General features: G+C 31.2%; 1 protein-coding gene across 1 annotated transcript; it reads left to right on the top strand.

The window, feature by feature from the left end:
- The first annotated feature begins 569 nt into the window (after positions 1-569).
- Positions 570-9,822, top strand: LOC124447514. Its single transcript, XM_046998471.1, has 3 exons — positions 570-926; positions 4,404-5,282; positions 9,320-9,822. Exons 1-3 carry the CDS (start codon positions 825-827, stop codon positions 9,488-9,490), a joined length of 1,152 nt encoding a protein of 383 aa, XP_046854427.1. The 5' UTR covers positions 570-824; the 3' UTR covers positions 9,491-9,822.
- The last annotated feature ends 922 nt before the right edge of the window (positions 9,823-10,744 follow it).

Raw genomic sequence — 10,744 nt, 5'->3', positions numbered from 1 at the left:
AGAAAAGGTAATGAAAATCTTCGATTTTTAACGTTGCGATGGCAGTTTTGCAACACTAGCAACACTTTTGACACATGTTAAAAATATGATTTTAGTATTTATGATGACAATAGCATCTATGAAAACACACGATTGTACTAGCGATTTCAAAACGACGGAATTGATTTCATCATAATCAGTGATAGCTACTTAAAATAACAGTCGAAACTCGAAACTATAAAACTTGAAAATATTGAAATCGAAACGTCGGAAAACAAAATTTTCATCGCTTTTGTATGGGTTGAAATATGTTTTAAGCATTTATAATTTACAACAACATAGTTAATAATTTTAAGAAAATAATATACGCTGGTGGTCCAAATCACACAGGCAATAAAAATGTGTATGACGGGGAAAAAATATGGCATCCTAGGGAATCATGAAAACAACAAGCAGACAATTCATGTGATGAAAGCTGATACATTAGTAGTAGAGCCAAATAATGACTGCGTTACATTTTTTTGTAGACTCATTCGATATACTTCTATTACCATAGACTATAAATGGGCGTACATAGCAGGACACAGTGGGCAAGATTATAGATTTAAAAACTTACCAAATCTGTCAGCAATTTTTGTAACCTGGACCGCACAAGTTCATGCAGCCAAACTGCCGCTTCAAACTCTATTGACACCTGTGAACTTTAGTCTTGACATATGTAATTAAAGCGCTTATGACTATAGTAGGCTGCAAACCGCACACAGTATAAATTGAAAAGATCGTGCGTGAATAGTAAGCAGTTCACACTTAGTCTTAGGCTTGAAAACACTTCGACAACTTACAACATGGTCGCTTTTATAAGAGCTTTGACAATTATCTTTGCTCTACTTTGTGGTATACACATGTCATATGAGGAAACGACTCAAAGGACTTTCAACTTGACCGAGGTTTGTCTTAAGTAAAGTAGTGATTTTAGTCCCGCTGTGTAGCACTTACCTTACGCTAGTTTGCTAAATTAACCCCTAAATATCGGTGTATTTACACTTATAACATTTGCGCGTGTCCTATATACGTCGTTGTTTGCTTATATAATAGTATCTTACTCAATTGTATCTATGTACCTGTTTGGTACTCTAACAAATATAACCGCATAATCACTGACAGTTTGGTCAATCTGGTGACAGAGAAATGCGATGTATCATAAGATTGTCGACAAACCTAATCAAATTTGGACATTCTATATAAGCTAACTTTCGAATAGATATCATATTAGTCTACGAACTATATCGCTTTTGTGAAAATGTTTTCTTTAAACAAATTACAAAAGATAAGATAACGCATTGTGATAACCACATTCATAATCAAATTGTGCGTGCAACAATCCATGGATCCTATTTGACCAGCACATTTTACGTCAGCTTACACATTCCAAGGGAGATTTATATTCATTACTACATATTAACAGCTTATTTACAATTAAATGCTCTCGAAACTACGATTAGATATGACGGTGTAAACTGAAAAGATGAAACAAACGATATAGCATTTATATGAGTTCAGCAAATCTCTAAACATCAGCAAATATGTTGCTTGTTATGTTAAATATTTGATAAGACAGCGGCTGTGTACAAATGCTTTAAAACAAACCATATGTCCAGATGTGCACAGTTTTCGCCATGAGATAAACCTTTGCAAGGGCGTCGTTTCATATAAGGTGTTTTAGATGTAAGGATCAGAAAAAGAATTTGAATAATTTGCATATTTTGTCAGCATGCCGATGGTAAATTCAACTAAAATTGGCCAATTATTGATCAATATCCCAGAGCGAAGCCAGCCCGTTTATTCAGTCCTGCTATGCAAATATTTCAGTGTTTACTCAATATAAAAGCAATAGATTTTTAAAGAAATGAATAAACGATAACTTGCTTGACACGACCCCAAACGTCAACATCCATGTATGCCGTAGTTTTGAAAAATTTACATCTACGTAATCTTAACACACAATCCATTCAAGTAGGTGATGAGAAGGAAATATTTCCACTTTTACAAGCCACTCAAGTTAAAAACCCACCTAACACTGAATTTATTTTAAGTATACATTACCAATTGAACCAATTGAAATGGAGCTAAAGTATTTCTTCCAAGACTAAATGTTTTTCAGTAAAAACAATATTTGACGGAGTTCTTTTACAGTCACATGTTTTTAGAAGTCTACGAGAATGCAATTTATCAAAAAAGTTAATTAAGAAATATCTCTCTTCCGTTCGTAAAAATCTTGTTAGTGACGTGGATCTTGCTGTGCATAACGGATCTCCATGTTATTCATAATCCAGCTTTGCTTAAATGGTATTATCTTCGAAACTCAATACAGGAGTAAATTAAAACACAAGACGTTTCTGCATGGTAAAGTGGCTATTTTCCCCAGCATACTTTAACTAAACATCATTTATATATTTCAGGAAATATAAACAGACTCGTAGTATTAGAAATATCTTTAAAACAATACAAAGTCACAGTTGATTTTCCTATTAATATAAAAAATCAGCTAATAATAGTAATGTATAATCTAGAAAACTAGAAAAGAACTATACCACGGTATAAAGTCGGTAGAAAATTTGGCCATATTGTTATGTTAGAATCATCAGGGAAAATATTTTGTGACGTCTAGTGCTTCAATAACACCAATACGTTTTATTGAAAAGAATGCTTACATATAGAAATGGAAGTAAGAAATAGTTATACAGAAAGCCATAATAATCTCGGTGATCCGACCGCCAGATTGAACGGAAGTTCTAACACTCAAAACATAATCAATGTTAAAAAGACACGATAAAGTACTGCGGTCGACAAAATTAAAACGTGTTAAGCAAAGTATTCTTTCGCAACTGCGAAATTCGCCCTATACACAAGCCTTCTGCTAACAAATTTTCATTCTTAACTCTCACATAAATTTGCGCACTTTTTTATTTACTTTGGCAATTTCCTCTGAGCAAACACAGTATAGACATTACAGACATAAATTCGATTGTCAGTTATGATATAAAGAGAATTCTAATTTCCTTTGACACAAGTGCAGCCGGAACGCGACTTAAGTACTCCGACAGGTGTACGTATTAAGCACGCCAAAAACATAACTCGTAATAGACAAATCTCTCAATATCTTTATTGAAAATTGAATGGATATTACATGGCAACCATATTGAAAGGAGATTTAAAGTTCATAGCTCATACACTCTTTCAACGCCTTAACTTAATGTCTTTGGATGGTAAATAGTTTCCAAATGTCTATTGATTTTAACAAATTAATCCCTTAATTGCCCATACAATTTAGCTAACTGTGCGCGTATTTAACATAATATGCGCGAATGACGACGTATATTGATGTATTGTTTGTTTCATTTTGTCTTTGTTCCCACTGTGAACTTCGTCTGGCAGGAATAACACAAATTATTCACGCTGGGTATCAAAAGAGATTTATCGATTGTAGTTATATCCATTTCTGTCAACACTACTATTCATAATAACATACAAAATATCATGCAAAAATAATCAAATAAATATGTATCACATTTGCTTAAATTTCCATTTAAACGCACAATTTTCATGTCGTTCCCATAAATACAAATTTTGAATAAAATTTATAGAATTGTGATCTTACAAATAAATTGACAAGATGATTAAATTCTAATATTAACAAATCAAAAAATTTAAGCAGTAGCTAATTTTGTTTAAAAATAGATTAAGAGTTATCTATAGTCACAATTGAACGTAATTTGTTACAATAATTTAAAAATAAGACGATTTTTTTAAATGGTTATACACATCAATTTCCTCTTATTTTATTTACAAAAGGTAATTGCCCATTGTTCATATATCTTGTGTTTTAACTATGGTTTTAGTGCTTTATAACATCACTAAAATTAAAATCCATATTATTTGTTTCGGCATTATAAATAAAACAGGAACTACGAAAAGTGTTTCCGAAGCACTTGTCAAGTACGTAAAATGAGCAGTCTCGTGCGAAATAAATAAAAGAATTATTGTTTTTGCTTTGTTTTCTAGTATTTTGTTGTGTCTAAATGTGCCCCATTTCCCCCAATATTGTGATTATCTACCCAAAAGAAAAGGATGAGCCTGATAATATATTACACAAAAACAAGTCAAAAACTTATGACTTTGAAACGTTGTTGAAAAGTAAATTTGTTCATTTGCAAAACATACTATGTGATCACCATAGTTGAAAGACAAAATACTGTCATAAAATAATGAAAAACTCAAAGCAAAAGATTATCTCATTTAAATTTCTGCAATCTAGTCAATAGGTTTTAATTTCCAGTCATCCTTGGTCGTGATAGTGTGGATAAAATTGGATTGGAATAAATTTGAAGTAGGCATTCTTTAATCTTCATATTTGTTATTTTTAGAAAAGTTGCTTGGGAAAACTTTCATGCCAGAGATTAAACACTGGAGTATCTTCGAGACATTGTCTTTCTGACTCAGATTGCAACAGTAATGAATACTGCCACAAGTTTCATCAAATATGTTTAAAATCTCATGAATTTGTAAAAGTTTCACAGAAAACCTCCGTGAAGAGTTGTAAGACAAATTCAAATTGCCATAAAACTGAGTATTGCCATAATTTCTGGAAAATTTGCCTCCCCAGTCAAAAAGCGTACAAAAAGCCAAGAAAAAAGCGACCTTCGTGGTTTTGTGACACATCTAATGATTGCAAAACCGACGAACAATGTCACAAAAGATTTCACGCATGCTACAAGAGACCATCGGTTTCAGCTGTCCGAAGAGACACCGGCAATTCCCGACGATGTCAAAGTACAAGTGATTGTGGCACGAACTTTTATTGCCATGATCATTTTTTTATTTGTTTGGAAGACGTACCAACCGTAAATTCAATTCTTCCCAAGCGAACCAATAAAAAGTGCAACAGAAGTATCCAGTGCCCAAACAACATGCTCTGTCACAACTTGTGGAAGATTTGCTTCTCACCAGCAAAAATCGTGAATTTGCCAAAAAGAAATAAATCGCGAGGATGTCTAATAGACAGTGACTGTCTTAAAGACGAATATTGCCAAGATAAAAAGATATCTCAAACAGTGGTTGCTCGGCAAAAGCGAGCCATTCGCAGGATTTGTCTTCCTCGAATGCATGCAAAGAAGCTCAAATATACGGTGCCAGATGTGACCTGTACCACTGAAAAAGACTGTGGACCAAATAAAACATGCCTACGAAGTGTAAGAGTGTGTATGTCATATAAGTTACCGGGAGAAATGTGCTTGGTAAACAAGGTAAATACTTTAGTTTACACCTTGCTTATATTTATTTATTGGTTTTAAAAAGTTTAATTGCAAATTTCGTTTTTTTTTGTTTCGATTGTTTTTCTTGTTTTTTTTTTACGTATTGTAACTTTTTTCTTGCTGCTGTTTTTTCTGCTTTTTCAAAAGCTGCATTTTTCGTTGTATTGCTGGTACACATTTTTTGCATTACTGGTACTTAATTTGTTGCATTACTGGTGTTCAATTTTTGCATTACTGGTACTTAATTTATCTCATTGATGGTACGTAATTTGTTGCACTGCTGGTACTTAATTTGTTGCATTGCTGACGTTTAATTTGTTGCATTACTGGTACTTAATTTGTTACATTGCTGGTGTTTAATTTGTTGCATTACTGGTGTTCAATTTGTTGCATTGCTGGTGTTTAATTTGTTGCATTACTGGTGTTTAATTTGTTGCATTACTGGTACTTAATTTGTTGCATTACTGGTGTTCAATTTGTTGCATTGCTGGTGTTTAATTTGTTGCATTACTGGTACTTAATTTGTTACATTGCTGGTGTTTAATTTGTTGCATTGCTGGTGTTTAATTTGTTGCATTACTGATACTTAATTTGTTGCATTACTGGTGTTTAATTTGTTGCATTACTGGTGTTTAATTTGTTGCATTACTGGTACTTAATTTGTTGCATTACTGGTACTTAATTTTTTACATTGCTGATTCTTCATTTGTTGCAATGGTGGGGCTTATTTTGCTGCCATACTGCAATCACCTACAAGTTTACTGGTTTAGCAAGTACAATTAAAGCTGTTATGTTACATTGAGTTTGACCTGTTCACGTTGATTTTATTTATAAAAGCATCCATGTAATGAGTACTTCATAAAGTTTATGTTTTATAAAGATTTCAATTTTGTTTGGGTAATTCGTTAGGTAGTTTCTATCTTCAAACAACAAGAAAGAATAAGGGCACGATTTTAACTTGCTATCAATTTTCTGAGCAAAGTTTAGGTGTGACAATACAGAGACTATAGACATGACACTTTACATCAACTATCGGTAATGTGTATAGTTGACGTTCTGAATTTTATCAATAAAAATATAAATATTATACAATAAATGGCTGTTTGCAAAAGGTACAAAATTTAGCTGCTGCCTTCAAGCCTCATATGATCAAACCGATTTTTAAACAAGCAGTTAACAGTTGGCAACTACAAAAATAGAAAAAAATGCAATAATTCAAGTATTGGTTGACTATATAGTTGAATATAGATATTGGTTGACTATATAGTTGAATATAGATATTGGTTGACTATACAGTTGAATATAGATATTGGTTGACTATATAGTTGAATATAGATATTGGTTGACTATACAGTTGAATACAGATATTGGTTGACTATATAGTTGAATATAGATATTGGTTGCCTATACAGTTGAATATAGATATTGGTTGACTATATAGTTGAATATAGATATTGGTTGACTATACAGTTGAATATAGATATTAGTTGACTATACAGTTGAATATAGTTATTGGTTGACTATACAGTTGAATATAGATATTGGTTGACTATACAGTTGAATATAGATATTGGTTGACTATACAGTTGAATATAGATATTGGTTGACTATATAGTTGAATATAGATATTGGTTGACTATATAGTTGAATATAGATATTGGTTGACCATATAGTTGAATATAGATATTGGTTGACTATATAGTTGAATATAGATATTGGTTGACTATACAGTTGAATATAGATATTGGTTGACTATATAGTTGAATATAGATATTGGTTGACTATACAGTTGAATATAGATATTGGTTGACCATACAGTTGAATATAATTGGTTGACCATACAGTTGAATATAGATATTGGTTGACTATATAGTTGAATATAGATATTGGTTGACTATACAGTTGAATATAGATATTGGTTGACTATACAGTTGAATATAGATATTGGTTGACCATATAGTTGAATATAGATATTGGTTGCCTATATAGTTGAATATAGATATTGGTTGACTATATAGTTGAATATAGATATTGGTTGCCTATACAGTTGAATATAGATATTGGTTGACTATATAGTTGAATATAGATATTGGTTGACTATATAGTTGAATATAGATATTGGTTGCCTATACAGTTGAATATAGATATTGGTTGACTATATAGTTGAATATAGATATTGGTTGACTATACAGTTGAATATAGATATTGGTTGACCATATAGTTGAATATAGATATTGGTTGCCTATATAGTTGAATATAGATATTGGTTGACCATATAGTTGAATATAGTTATTGGTTGACCATACAGTTGAATATAGTTATTGGTTGACCATATAGTTGAACATAGATATTGGTTGACTATATAGTTGAATATAGATATTGGTTGACTATACAGTTGAATATAGATATTGGTTGACTATACAGTTGAATATAGATATTGGTTGACCATATAGTTGAATATAGATATTGGTTGACTATATAGTTGAATATAGATATTGGTTGACTATATAGTTGAATATAGATATTTGTTGCCTATACAGTTGAATATAGATATTGGTTGACTATATAGTTGAATATAGATATTGGTTGACTATATAGTTGAATATAGATATTGGTTGCCTATACAGTTGAATATAGATATTGGTTGACTATATAGTTGAATATAGATATTGGTTGACTATACAGTTGAATATAGATATTGGTTGACCATATAGTTGAATATAGATATTGGTTGCCTATATAGTTGAATATAGATATTGGTTGACTATATAGTTGAATATAGATATTGGTTGCCTATACAGTTGAATATAGATACTGGTTGACTATATAGTTGAATATAGATATTGGTTGACTATATAGTTGAATATAGATATTGGTTGACTATACAGTTGAATATAGATATTGGTTGATTATACAGTTGAATATAGATATTGGTTGACTATACAGTTGAATATAGATATTGGTTGACTATACAGTTGAATATAGATATTGGTTGACTATACAGTTGAATATAGATATTGGTTGACCATATAGTTGAATATAGATATTGGTTGACTATATAGTTGAATATAGATATTGGTTGACTATATAGTTGAATATAGATATTGGTTGACTATATAGTTGAATATAGATATTGGTTGACCATATAGTTGAATATAGATATTGGTTGACTATACAGTTGAATATAGATATTGGTTGACTATACAGTTGAATATAGATATTAGTTTACTACAGATAATAGGTAACTATGAACTACTAATGGTTTTTTCACGTTTCGTAAAAGAAATCCTTCTAAAAATAATAGCTTCTAGGAGCATCATAAATTTTTACCTTAAGTATTCTTCCTGACAAATTATCGAGATTCATATTTCCTAATTTTGTTACGTGGTGATGATTTATAGTCGTTTTTGTGGCTCAGTCGTCAAAACCAGAACAAGGCCATTCTCTTAAATGCAAAAGCGAAACATTCACTAATGTATTTTAAACATAAACAACATAAGAATGAAACAAAATTATTGGCAAAATTACTTTTTAAAATCTGGTTGAAATAAAACAAAAAACTTAAAAATTCACGTCATGTCACATCGTCTTCCATAATTACATTCTGATTGGTTTGGATTTATAATGTAATTAAACGCTTTTGATCATTGGTGTGGTTAATATAGCTGTTGTTTTTGCTGATGGTTTTGTCTCTGATAATATTTTCTTTTTTTGATTTAGATGTTGTTTTATTAATTGTAGCTGTTCTTTTTTGCTATTGTTGTTTCTCTTTGAAATTTTGATTTTTGTAACAATGCGTTGTCTTCGCAAAGTTTGTGAAGCAGGTCAGCCGTAACTCTCCCCCTTTCACAATCTTATATTCAAATTTTGACACTTGCCCAATCGTAGTTTGCTTTGGTTGAGCATGTTGCAAGTCACATATGTCATCAATTTTTTAATATTGCTCATACTATTACTGTGGTCGATGGTCTTGAGAGTACTGCTGTATTAACACATTTGTACTAATTATGTTTGTGAATACTTTGCAGAGTGATTTTGCAAGCGATTGCGTAAGTGGATCATATTGCAAAAGAAGAAGAAAATGGGCATCGCGTCGAAGAATAATAAATAAAATGAGACTTCCAGAAAAAGCAGCTAATTATCTCATGAAAACAAGCAAGAAGAAATTTGAAGTTGGAAGATGTATTCTATCAACATAAAAATAAACACTAAATGGCCTTTGGAATGTAAAAATTAACACATGCATCAGAAAAATGCTATACGCCAAAGATGGACAGACCATAAAAATATGAAATACAGTTTTTGTATTCACAAGTGACACAAAGTACAACATGCTTGACAATGATTCATTAACAGAATTTATAATTCATTATATCTTACACAGTATAATTTATACTATATGCAGTATTTTCTTGTAAAAAGTTTATTTTTTTATAGATTAACATGTCATAAGTTTTCTTCTTTTACTTTAACTCGATAATTGCTTCATTAAACTTTTGCAAATAAAAAATATAATATATAAAACCATGCAGCTAGCTGCGACCAATTATATTAACAGGGCAAAAACATGTTGCCCTTTCATTTTTCATATGACTACAATTTTGATAAAATACAACAGTTCTAAATATTTCTTCCTCAGGCTCAATGGGCAATATTCCATAGTCAAACTACTTGAGTTTTTTTATAATTCGAATTTCGTGTGCAGAAGTGTTTGCCAATTATCTAAAAGTGTTTCTCTAGTTTCATGAATCCCGTTTGATTTTTAGAATACGTCTATGATGGATCTAGCGTCAGTCAGAATAAAATACATTTCAAAATTTGAAAATCATACATATTAATTAATAAACCGATAAGACAAAACGTCGCACCAACGTCGCGCGAGATTGACGTGCGAGATCGATCGATCAATGTCAGACAAATTCTTTATTTATTAATAAAACCGTAGTTTTGGGCCGCTTGTGGTTGAATTCTTTCGAAATAAACAAGTACTTGCTGCAATGTTTCAGATGTGTATAAAATGAACGATGTCATTGTTTTTCACAGTTTCCACAGTTGATATTTTCCATTTCAAAATACGTATTCAATAGTAAGCATCATTATTGACTGAATAAAGATCAAGGCCCATCACCTTTAATGCCACAATACTTTTCTATTCTTTCAGACACGCGTGTCTGGAGGTCAAAATTGGCTTCAAAAATTTATTATGCTTTTCTATTACAGGTAGCGTTCCATCTATTATAGTTCAGTGATTATAACTGTGTTGGAATTCAGCCTGTGCAAATGTGGAAAACCGATTTTAGAAAGAAAGTAAAGAGAATTTGCAAATCAATCATCGATGCACGTTAGAGGGAAAATTTGTTTCGCATTATTGTTATCTTATAATGCTCGGTTTGCAGAAGTCTGTGGAAACACGAAAAAATTATTTTCCTTGTAGAAATTCAGCATTTAATTAG

The sequence above is a fragment of the Xenia sp. Carnegie-2017 genome, unplaced genomic scaffold (assembly GCF_021976095.1).
Source record: "Xenia sp. Carnegie-2017 unplaced genomic scaffold, XeniaSp_v1 HiC_scaffold_22, whole genome shotgun sequence".
Classification (NCBI taxonomy): domain Eukaryota; kingdom Metazoa; phylum Cnidaria; class Anthozoa; order Malacalcyonacea; family Xeniidae; genus Xenia; species Xenia sp. Carnegie-2017.
Note: the sequence above shows the minus strand (reverse complement) of the source record. Positions and strands in the feature narration are given on the sequence as shown.